This window comes from Anser anser (assembly GCF_964211835.1).
Source record: "Anser anser genome assembly, chromosome: 8".
Taxonomy (NCBI): domain Eukaryota; kingdom Metazoa; phylum Chordata; class Aves; order Anseriformes; family Anatidae; genus Anser; species Anser anser.
The window spans coordinates 3,396,186-3,408,679 of NC_139728.1; the positions used below are offsets into that span (position 1 = coordinate 3,396,186).

Below are 12,494 nucleotides of genomic sequence, written 5' to 3' on the forward strand. Positions count from 1 at the left end.
GGTGCCCGGACGTTCTGAGTTGTGGCTACCTTGGAAAGCAAGCTTTCCGTTTTTATTGCCGAGCATGCTGTGACATGGCAAGGAATAAACCTTTGGCCAACCTGAGTCAGCTGTCCCAGCTGTGCTCCCTCCCAGCCTCTTGCCCACCCCCTACCTACTCTCTGTAGTAGGAAGAAGAGAAAGCCTTGATGTTGTGCAAGTAGTGCTCAGCACTAGCTAAACATTGGTGTTATAAACACTGCTTTAGTCACAAATCCTAATCACAGCACCATGCAGGATGCTAGGAAAATGGTTAACTCCCTCTTGGCTAGAACCACTACAAATGTTTCAGAGAATTTAAAGGAGAAAGGATGTCCAGGGAGCCATCCATGTATTAGGAACAGGTTATGTTTATCTGGAATGCAATGGTGGCATGGATGTGCTCAATAATCTATTTCATAAAAATATTTTCTATCTACTCATAGTTTAAATATATATAACTTTTCTGAATTATTACATCAAGAGAAATAGAGTGTGCTACAGGAATTCAGGGTAGATAGGAGGGGAAACATGGCTAAAAATTAGGGAAATAGGAAATAAGTTGAGAAAAGGAGAAGAGATCCGTCATACGAATACCCCAATGATACTTAAAAATGCATCCTGTAGTCACTTCACTAATCATTTTTAAAAGAATACACCATAAAATCAAGGAAAAATGAAATGCTTATTAAAGATGTGATGATGGTCTTTTGTTGCCTAATAAACTTACTGGAACACTCACTATCAGAAAATACTGTTTATATGAATTTGCTTGTTTGTTGCAGTATTGTAATGCAGCCACTTTCTCCTGACTGCCTTCTGCCAATGCAGTAACGTGCTATAATATGTGTACTGAGAGGAAAATAGGATTATAAGAAGTTTCTGTTTGAAGAAGTCTTTCATGTACTTAGCCCATCATCACTGTGTTATTTCTAGTGTAAAACAAAGAAACTGAAAATAAATAATTTAAGAGGGTAACCTAACCTAGATTTTTCTCATTCCATTGCCTCACAAAAATAGCACTGCCTATCAAATTAATAACATCATGCATAGCCTTCAAAAGTAAACATCCCCCACCTGATAACTGAGATACTGATCACAGGATTGAACCTGGGAGTTTCTATTTTATTTATTTTCCTTCTTAACTTACAAAGCATTTATTTCTCATAGAGGGGGTGGATTGTTGGCTATAGACACCAAGATTTCCATAGTGATCCAATCAGGTTTCTCAAAATGCATGGACAGACTCTGAGGGCAGACTTTGCATTGTGGCTGCAAAGTAGGTAGGTACCAATTACCCTCTTCGGGTAATTGAAGTTAAGGTTGACACTTAATGATACTTCAGACTTTTAGTTTTGGAAGCTAATACTGAGCTAGTGCTGATTTTTGGAGATGCTGAACATCAACTTTTTCTAACAAAAGCCAGCAATGTGAGCAATGAAGATGGAGGCTGCCTGATGTAAATCTAATGCAGTGCTCATGATGGATTTTTGCCGTGTTTTCTAAAAAAAAAATCATGCTTTACTCCACTAAATTAGATATAATGCTAATTTTGTTGTGTTCCAAATTGGAAAGTAGCACATCTGTCTTAATGCTGATATTACAGGTCTAAAGACCTGTCTAAAGGTCTAAAGTGCAATTGGAATGGCCTCTCAGATGTCATAGCAAGATTTGTATCATGATTACATGACAGTGCCAAACTGATTCCAGTCTACTCCTGACTAAACTTTTTTCACACTGACGAACCAAAGATGACTTAAATAGAAATGCCTGTCTGAACTTTTTAGAAAGAACCTTTGTAGCTCTCCAATGCGTTGTAAGTCTCTTAGATTTAAAGTTGTCATCTTTTATAATTTTCCATCTCTATTCCTTTTGTATAAAGTAGGGTAGATAATTATCTAAAATACGCTGGTGCAAATTTCGAGGGGTATGACTAACCTTAAGAGGAGTTACTCTTGACATTTTTTAGGGTAGCACAGATCAGAATATGGAATCATAGTCATTTAGGTTGGAAAAGCCCTCTAAGATCATCTAGTCTAACCTTTTACCTAGCACTACCAAGTCCACCATTAAATCATGCCAGTAAGCACCACATCTACACATTTTTTGAATACCTCCAGGGATGGTGGCTCAACTACTTCCCTGGCCAGCGTGTTCCAATGCTTCACAACCCTTTTGGTGAAGAAATTTTTCCTAAATATTTTCTTAATTTTTCCTAAATATAGTTCAGTCTTTCATCAAAAAAGAAAACTTAATCTTTCTATAGAGAAAACCAAAAACTTACAGCTGTGGGATCAAATCTGACATGAAATTGTAAACTTACTGAGCTTTTTCATGCAGTCTCGAAGCCTGGTTTCTAAACTGAGCACCCGCTGGTGTAGTTCCTCATAGTCATAAGCACCAATTTCTTCCTGAATCCCAGTGAGGACAGTAGACAGATTCCTAATTTCTTCCTTGAACTGGGTGATTAGTTTAGCATCAGTTTTGTATTGTTCCAGAACTGGGATTAGTGGCAGGAGCTCATCCATCTTTTCTTTCAACTCCTGTTAAAGGTAATCAAATGCGTATTAGAGCAGTTTAAAGGAATTCAATCCTCTTATTCCCTTTTATGTAATATTTATGCCTGATTATTAAAATGACTTGAAAATGACTATTGATTAGATAGAGCTAAGATAGATAGTTAGAGCTATTATTTCAGTGTATTGTGAAAGTCTTAGAAATCTCAGAATTAATGGCAGTAAGCAGTAGATAAAATGTGTGAGACAATAGTTTATTTCTACTGAGGTACATGATTACCTTCAGGTGATCTGAACCAGACCTGTTGAGGGTCTGACTTTCCATCCAGAGGATATAAACCCCCCATGGACTGTATCTTTCTTGAGAAAAGGTGATTAGACCTGAACACCTGGTGACAGTCAAAAACATCACACCTGTTCTATAGTAGGCAAGCTGTTCATTTTTATTTCACTCCTTAGAAATACTGAGTTCATTTTTTCCTAAATGTCTGTTGGACCCTGTTTAGTTCTGATCTGGACACAGTGATATATACCTCTTTCTTCTGAAGTAAAAAATCCATGGTTCTTAAACTGTTTTGTACTTGTGGTCCTTCTACGTCACTAGGTGCCTTTGAACTTCCTCAGGCGTTCTTTGTTCTGGACTGTAGCAAATCATTTTATTGCTATGTGCAGTTGGTATTGTGTTGCCAATCCTGTTCCTAAATATTGATTAAGGAAAGCAAGGCTCCACTTGGGAATTTTTGGTTGCCCCTTTCTCAGACTTTTGTCATGTACATTGAGAGTTTCTCTTTGTAACTTAAAATGGCCACTTATATTTTGTTTTTGTAATAATTCTTTTAAATGCACTAAATTTAATCTTTACTAAATTAGTCTAGACTGAGGTTATTTTTTTTCTTTTTTTCTTTGTATTTTTTTTCTGTAGATAACCTCAAAGAATCCTTGCAATCAAAAGATTTTGCTTTATGAAAAGCATGCAGGTTTGCCCTTGATTTGCATGTCTGTTTATATTTTGAGAAAACAGCAGGACTTCTGTGAGCAAATGCCAGAGGCATGAGGAGATGCAAGCCTGGACAAAACAAGAAAAAGGGTGGAAATAGAGACTTGTTAGGTACTAGGATTAGGTGATAATAGAGACTGAGAATGGATGAGGACACACAGGGAGAGATTATCGAAGGGATTAGAAAATGGAGTCCTGAAGGAATAGATGCAGTAGTCAGCAGATTAAAAGGGAAAGCAGAAGAGAACTAAGTGGATGCCCAAGCAGAAGGAAGAGGTGCAGAAGCAAATGTGGTCAGAAGTTAGCATAGTCAATGAGATGCACGGAGATACAGACCGTTTGTTACATCACTTGTATAAATGGATGCAATAAACATGGTAAAAAATTTCAAAATAAATAACATAATGTCAATCAGAATGCTGATTAGTCAGGGTTGGCATTAGATCTGCTTGAAGATCTGCCTCTGAGTTTTTACCTCTCAAACGTGTTCTAGAACATCTCTTCAGTAACCCAGCTCATCTATGTAGTTTTAGCAATTGCTTTCATATTGGAATTATTACTTGCTCAAAATAAAGACCTATAGGTGGAGTTGGGAAGAATAATTTGCATGCAGGTTATTTTAATGTGTAGAAAGTGGCATTTTAAATTACAAAGAGATATGTTGTTATAAACGGATTAGAGACCATCAGGAGTTTTCTTTGTATCTTTGGCTCTGTTCTCAAGGGGTCTTCCAATTATAGAATATTAGCAGAATTATTGAGGTGGACAGGAAGAAATGAAGAGTTTTTGTCTACAGTTAAAACTATTTTTTATTTGACTGTCCTTATTAAAAATTCAGCTTGAGCCTAATATATCTGTAAAAAACAAATAGTTATGTCTTTCTTGATAACAATGTGACTAGGTTTTGTGATGTGGAATGCAGAGCTCCAGAAGCCAAAGTTTATATTTAATTTTGAAATTATGAACTTAGGCTTTGGTTCTAGGGACAGTAAGCAGTCAAAAATCATGGGTAAACCATGGATGGAAAAACAAAACTCAGCAAGATGATGCATTTAGGAGAATTAGTGGAGGTAGCTTATTCCTAACAGAATTTATGTCAGATGAGGTATCATTTGAGCAAACTGCTGTAACTTTTTTTGGGGGACCAGATATCTTTTGCCTGGCATGAATGCTGATTTGACAGAAATATGACCATATTCTCAAGTGTGACCTGGATCAAATTTGTACTATTTGGCTCTCAGAAACATGGAACCATAGCATAAAACATCTCACTTCAGTAAATGATATAAAGATGTTTTTGGTGTTTTAATGAAAAACAAAACAAAAACAAAACCATAGTGTTTGCTGACACTCCTAACTTGTTGCTACGATGAGTGGCATAGGAACTAAATTGTACTGCAACATGAATGGGTGGTAGGCATATTCTGGTGCTTTGTGCCTGCTGGTGTGAGGGGTTATGTTATATCAAGAATAAGTTTCTGTGTCTCAGGTAAGATAAAGCACTGGAATTTTAGTAGGATGAATTTCAGAAAGCCAGCAGCATATTGTGTGATGTTGACCTTCTAAATTACTCTATCATTTGATTGGCTGGAAATCTGTTTTATGCTCCTGGCAAACTATCAAACTGAGGTTAAATGACTGACCAATATAAATACTGAATATTTGAAAGGTTAGAATACTGCAGAAGTCTGCTACCTTTGACATCACATATCAGACAGTCAAATTCTGATATTTTGTTCAAGAAAAACTATTATGAGGATAAAGAATATATAATGGCATTATAGAAATGTGTTGTAGCAATGAGTGATAAAAGGAAAAATGGCGGAGCTTTACTACCTGAAAATTACTGGAAGTATGTGTTCAGCCTCCAGTATGAAGATTGATAACAAAGAATAATGTTTGGTAGTCAGATCATTAATGTACTTAATTCCTGATACTATTAAGTCCAGGATATTCAGTGTCTCTGGAAAATAAATTAGCTATGTAATTGTTTAGGTATGTAACTTTAATGCTGATTAGAAAAGTATGTCCATTTTGTGTTTCATGAAGGGTTTAAATATAAATTTTGTTAATGTAATCTTTGGAATGTATTTTCTAGATCCTATCTTGCTGTCTTGCAACCTGAAATACTTATCAGACTTTATCAGACTTGATATTTGAAGAACTTAACTATGTTGTTGTAAATTTTTCTCCTTAAAAGTACTTCATATAGGTGTTTTTTTTTTTCTCTCAGAATACACAAAGCTGTTTTGTAATCTCTGCAACCCTCCTTCCTCACAAAAAGATTGGCTTGTGGTTTTTTCTTGTCATTAAAATTCCTTAGAAGTCTTTTTTTAATCATACAGATGCGACTGGGAATGATTGCCCTCCTCCCCTATCCCAAACTCAGAATAGCAAACCTTCAGACATGAAATTAGATCTTAATTCTACTGGATAAAAATTACAACAACCTGATTTATTATAGGCTTTCTTCCCTTCAACTGCAGTGAATGTCAGGCAGCAGTAAAAGTGCAGAACTCTCTAGTTGCTTGCTATTAATTCCATTGGATCTCCCCATTTATCACTGGAGCTTGAATGAAGATAAATTTCTCGGTATGACGTGCACATTGATACAGGAAAAACAGGAATCTGTTTCTAGTGACATATCTCCAATACCTTAATAATTAATGGTTACTTCCTAGTACAATTAAATTGAACAGAGCAAAAGATTATTATCATAAAGGAAAACTTATTATGCTTTTCATTTTAATGTTGCTCTTGTACGAACATTTCAAGCTGAGATCTTAGCAGTCCATGCATTGCTGCTTAGTACATTACTTCCAGCAGGCTTTCAAAGTTATTGTTAAAATAAAACCTACTTGAAAATGCTTTGTCATTAATGTCTTCCGATCATCTTCAATTTGCCGAAACTTGGCCTTCAGCCCTTTCATTTGTGTTTCCATTTTTAAAACATACTGGAAATCCCTCTGAGTCCGTAGATTTAAAACTTCAATAGATTGGGACATATTCTGAACCTGTTAAAGAAGAACACTCTCTAAATGCACTTTTTGTTGCTTTTTTTCTTTTCTTTTTTTTCTCCTGCTTAGATAGTTAAATGTCAGGCAATAAAATGTGCTTATGTCAAGGCTTTAGTTGTGAGTCATTTACACCACAGTATAGGTTTTAAATTCCATAACTGCATGACAGTACAAAAATTGGGGAACAGGGCTAGCAGGAGTGAGATCTTAGAGCCACGGAGTATTTGGATAGTTTCTTTGAGGTAGAGAGGGGGATCCTGTCAGCACCATTTTCGATGGGCTGGAAAAATGCTGTTAAGTGTTACAGTCTACTTTGTCTTCTCTAGTAGATGCTGCCTGTTCTTCAGGATGTTCCATGCAGCATGTGTTTCCTCCTCCACTTGAGGAACAGGACTAAGATTAGGAGAAAATTTCTGGGTAGTTACAAAGAGTGTGATTTTCATAGCTAGTAGGCATTGGTATAATAATTCACTATAAGGAATATGTGAGACTGTCCAGAGATAAGTTGGGATGGGACCATCATTAAATTGGGATTTGCTTTTGGTTTTACAAGTATAAAATTAGAAACTTTAGCCAATTGTCTTAATAGTAGAAAAACATTTTTAATAGATAAGTGAACGTTCAAGAAACTGCAGTACAGCAAGTGACCTCATTTAGCACTTTCACTAAAATGAGGCAAGGACTTTTCATCTGGAGTTAATTATATATTATCTAACAGTACCTATTATAAAAGCAATGCTTTTCCCAGTCATAAACATGATACATTTTGCAAATGCAGTTATTATTTTTCAGTAAGTGTTCTGTCCACTAAAACAGGAAAAAAAGTGGACTATGGAAAAAAAATATTAGGTGCTATATTGAAGTTTTGTCTCAAAAAGAAATCGACCTTCCTAATAAACCACAAAAGTACCAGTACTCCTGTTGTCTGCAAGAGCATGTAAAATTTAAACTGATATTTGTATTTGAAATTATTATGTTGTAACGTGTGGACTGCGGGGATTCAGAAAAATATACTCTTAAAATAGTACAAATCAGCTTTTGGACAGTTGCCATTGGCAGTTCCTAGAAGTATTTTTAAGTGAAAAAAATAATGTTTTTATTTCTTCTTTGCTTTCTAACTGTTGAAAGCAAGGAAGTAGTCCTTCGGTTTTGTGGTGACAGACATGGTCCACAGGTCTGTAGGTATTTTTGTTGACACACAAAGCCACAGGTTTTTCTCTGTGACTTCTGATGCAACATTTTGTACCTGTTCTAAAGCTGCATCTGCTGAGTACCATGAAACCTGTAGGAATGGTGAGTCAGAGGGCAGGCATGTTGTTAAAGATGAAAAACATTAATGAGGCTTAAAAGTTACTGACTGTTTGGCAGTCATAGCTGACACGTTTACTGAATTAGGTCTTATCCTGGATTCTGATTGTTCCTATCTCCTGTCATGGATGGTAAGTGGAAAGCCAACTAATTGAGTTTGGTTGGGATTTTTATCAGTTTTGGAACAATATGAAGGTGGTGTGAACCCTATTCTAGGAGACTCTACCCTCACCGATGTATTTAGCTTGGAAAAATTCTTATTTATTTCCTTGGGACCCTGAGATGGAAAAGTAGCTCATTAAAACCTGTTAATACATTCTGTGGAGGAGAGGGCAAGGAGAAATAACTGAAGATGGGTACCAGGAGCAAACGTGCCTGCCTGTCCTCCCATCTCCTTTACATTTCAACTTTCTTCTGAGAAAGGGATTGTTCTTGAGAAGTTTCTAAAACTAATTAGTTACATGTCATGCTATGGACTCTGTCAAAAACTGAAATTAAGTCCCTGCTGAAGTTCACAGAGGTTTATGGAAGGAACATCTGCAGGATTTAGCATTGGTGTGATTTTTCTATAGCTGGAAAAATACTGAAAATTGTATGCTGAAAAATGCATATTTTTTTAGGTCTACATTTTATGTTGCTTTCTGCTGTTGCTGTTCAAATGCTCTGTCTCAGTCTCTCAGGTTATGAACTACTAGCTGTTACGCAGTAACTATAAACTTGGTTACCTACATAGGGAATGCAGAATAATAGTTTGTGTTTTCATGGTTGCAGTGTTTTTTCAGTTCATATGAAATAACACTTTACCAGTTTTAATATATAAACAATAGTGGATAATACTGGGAATAAGAATTGGGTTGTTTAGACAAAATTTGCAGCACCAGAGAATGAAATAAATAGTATTAACTGAGGAAATAACAAATAAAAATAACTTAGAACTGTTTCTCATCTGTATAGTCTGCTTTGATGGTGCTGTCATGTCTGTATCTCATTATTTGCTGATAAGAGACAAGGAATGACCTTCAAGAGACTTACACGTTTGAAGCAGGAGCTGTAGTTTAAATCCCACAACAACGAGGAAGTTTAAGGTGGGATTTGTAACTGTTTTGACACAGGGAAAGTCAGTCCTGTATGTGTGTAAGGAAGGGTTTGGGGAATGAGCAAGAGAAGACGCAACTTCAGTTTGCTAGATAAGTGGCTTGGGTTGACAGTGGTGTGCTATAAGGAAAACAGACAAATTACGATAAGCGGTGAAAACACACGTAGGGGATATACCCTGAAGGAATATTTTTATAGATAACACTTCAGGACACCATTATATATTAAACTTAGAGAGACAGGAGTGGATTTCCAGGAGAAGTTCAGTGATCAAAAGGAGAAATTCATTGGGAAGACTTACCTTCTCTAGCAGCTGTCTAAGTTGTCTGCTCTTGGCATCTCTTGAACATAGGTTTTGTTCAGGTGCAACAACAGTACAAATGCAACGGCCATCAGGATCTTGGGCTGAACTATAAACTTGCCACCCTTCCTTGGGGCTAATCTGAGTCTGTAACACAACAACAATAAAAATAAAGGGAACAGAACTGATTTAATTGTTGTTTGTAAACACCACCTATTTTTCTTTATTTTTGCATTATATATTTGCAGTGAGGTTCCTCCTAGTCATCACTCATTATTCTCTTAACTAATTAGGCTGGTGATTTTGCACAGTTTTGCCATGTCTCACATCTGCAGAACAGTCTATGAGCATTGTTTCCAGTGTGGGTGAGAGCAGCTTCCTGTTAGTGATTCAGCACAAGTGGTTGATGTAATTCTTTGCAGAGGGATGGTAAGGTTTTTCATTAACAGAGAACAAATATGTCCTTTCAGCTTGAATGACTTTTACTTTAGACTAATGGAAACAACAAAGACAGAAGAGAACAAATAAAAAATCCCAAAGAGAAAGCACAGTCTGTGTGACTCACGCAACAGGGAATTGGCTGGGAAGCGGTTCTGGAGGTGTGTTAGCAGGTTTGCTCTTAAAGATGCAGCACACAGAAAACTCTTCTTGGTTGACTTCAGCTACACATACACCAAAGGGAAGACAGGGGCAGTACTGAGAAGTACTAGGTTAGTTTAGATGAAGGGGGGTGATGGCAGGCATGGCACAGGGAAGTAAAGACATCGTGCTGTCCTTTACTGACACAGAATTCTGGAAATTCTGAACCTGTTCTTTTTCAGCAACTACCACCACCAAGAAGAACAAAGCAAAAAACTGTATTTCCTTTCAGAGCAGGCCAACACTACCCTGCCTTTAAAGCTTATGTGATGCTTTGTGAGAGTAGGTATCTATCTGCTTAATGGGATTTATAGAAAAGCACAGCATCAGAACGAGACAAAGCAATATAATTAGATGATTGAACAAATTCAGGTGAGGGAATGAAAATTAATTGGCACCAGAAATATGTTGACTGTTTTCAGGCTGTAATTTCAAGCTAATATTATGCATTATTCTTTAATAATAATACAATATTGACTACTGAATTTTACAGTGCAGTTGCTAAAGGATGGCACTGAAATATTTTTGGTCTGGATGAAGTTGGAATAAATTAATTTTAGTATGAAATTGTACTCAGTGTCAGCACAAAGAGTGATTGTTAAAATTGGCAAGCTTTGATATTGATGCTTAGTGAGGAGTAAGTTGTATAGTTCCTTGCCTCAGAAAAGGTAGACTCTGTAGACTGAGGTTAGAAGGAAAGGTAGCAATATTTTTCTGAGTATCAGCACGATGTTAGAGAAGAGCATAGACTTTTTGTCCCCCACAATGTCTACTTTGAAGAAGTCATTGAAGACAGCAGTGACCTCTTTTACTGTGGAGTTATCTAAAACAAATCAGAACTGTATTGTTCCCTTGTTTTGCAAGGAAGAATGAGGTATCATAACGTAGATGACTAAATAGAGGACGGTCAAACTTGGGTGTGATAAAAAGGCATATCCAGAGGTCAGTGCTAAATTGTACCACTATTGTTGTGTTCTCGTAGCCTTAATTTTTAGGGCACAGGTGATCTAGTTTAACACATGGAGAACAATAAAAACAAAACAAACTTACAACTGGAGAGATTATTTAAATTAGATTTGAGCAGCTACTAAAATTGCAAGCTAGAACAACTGAAACTTCTTAAAGCTGGTGACCCTTGTGAAGTGTAAGCTCTGTTCACAAGTTTCCATGCCTCTCTGTAGAACGGCTGCCCAGACAGTGTGCCCATACAAGAGCAAGTTCTTGCTGAAGTTTGGGAGCCTAAAGCTTGCAATTATAATTCCTACAGAACAGAAATACTCCGTATAGTTTATGAATGAACTGTGATATTTGCTATATCTGCTATTTTTAGATTGATAGCAACTGATTTTACTGCATTCAAGTGGATGGAGTTCTCTGCAGTGGAGAATGGATGCGATAGCAGGATCATGCGTGGTCTATAGTAAAGCAATTACAGTCCATGCTGTGTTGTCAAAGGTACTTGTATATGCTAACAATGTATATCTCTGTGTTTTGTCTGAGAAAAGAATATTTATTGATTAATTTGGCTGATATTTTCTTATGGCACCTAACATATATCTTGATTTAAAAAAAAAAAAAAAAGACGAAGTAGCTATTTGGAAAAATATTTTTAACAGTGAAAGACCTTCAGGCATAATATAAGTGCGTTGTGATGGGCTGCCCGTGCAGAAATGAGTGCTGAGACAGCAGACCCAGTATGGGCTAAGTTTTCTTCCGGTATTCTTTGTTATCTGTGTGCATGCCATCGTGTGCATGCCATTGGGCAACCTTTGTTAACTAGGATGGGTAATATGAATAATTACAGAGAAAAATAAGCGTGTGCGGGTAGGTGCACTTAGCTTTTTTTTCTCTCTCTCTTTTTTTCTTTTCTTTGTCATTTAATGCCTATCTCAAGCAGAAACTGCTGTGCCACACGGAAAGAGCTAGAATGCATCAAAACCTTTTGAAAGCTACTGAATCTACTCTCCAAATGCAGGCTTGCTGCTGACAGGCCTTAGTCAACAAATGAGAAAAGAAATAATGAGTGGTGAACAGCAGCAATGATGACAAATCATTCTAGTTCTTGGAAATCTGGGGAAAACAAGAGTCTCTACAAAGACCCATATTAATCTGTCTTGGCAGGCTACTGAGCTACAGTCACTTTACTTACCTCAAAAAGATTTACTTTTTTCACTTGCACTCACTTTCTGATAAAGCTGCTATAGCTGCATCCACTGTTACTAGTAATTGGGCAAATGGAAATACATATATTCAATATCAGTGCTTAAATATAACAATCAATTTGTCAAAAAAATTTGTCAATTTGTCTTGTGATTTTGGTCCTGGGAGTGAAATGTTGCTGAAGACGGGGGTCTTTCCCCTGACCCCACCTCACCATACATTTCTTCCAGCAAGGGGAGGAGAAAATGTTAATAAAGGCGGGGAGGTTTTGCTATTTTTTCCTCGTGCAAGATGTGCAAATTTTGAGCCGTGTATAGGAGAGAACTTCTGGAGAACTGCTTGCGCAGCACCGTTCACTGGAGAAGCTGCCAGGGGATGACAGTAACTCGGCAGCTAACTTTAATTGACAGCTGCCAATTAAAAACCAGGTAGTGATGACCACA

At 36.9% G+C, this 12,494-nt stretch overlaps 1 protein-coding gene across 5 annotated transcripts in view; it reads right to left on the reverse strand.

Moving 5' to 3' along the window:
- The window catches only part of OLFM3 (olfactomedin 3), a 60,328-nt gene that overhangs the window by 9,985 nt on the left and 37,849 nt on the right, over window positions 1-12,494 (reverse strand). For 3 of the 5 annotated variants that reach the window (XM_083846404.1, XM_083846407.1, XM_083846403.1), the window contains exons 2-4: window positions 9,253-9,399; window positions 6,390-6,545; window positions 2,342-2,561 (exon numbers count right to left, since the gene is read on the reverse strand). In XM_083846404.1, the coding sequence (XP_083702530.1) occupies window positions 2,342-2,561; window positions 6,390-6,545; window positions 9,253-9,399 (523 nt within the window). The remainder of the gene's footprint in view (window positions 1-2,341; window positions 2,562-6,389; window positions 6,546-9,252; window positions 9,400-12,494) is intronic. The other 2 variants (XM_083846406.1, XM_083846405.1) reach the window with 1 other exon arrangement.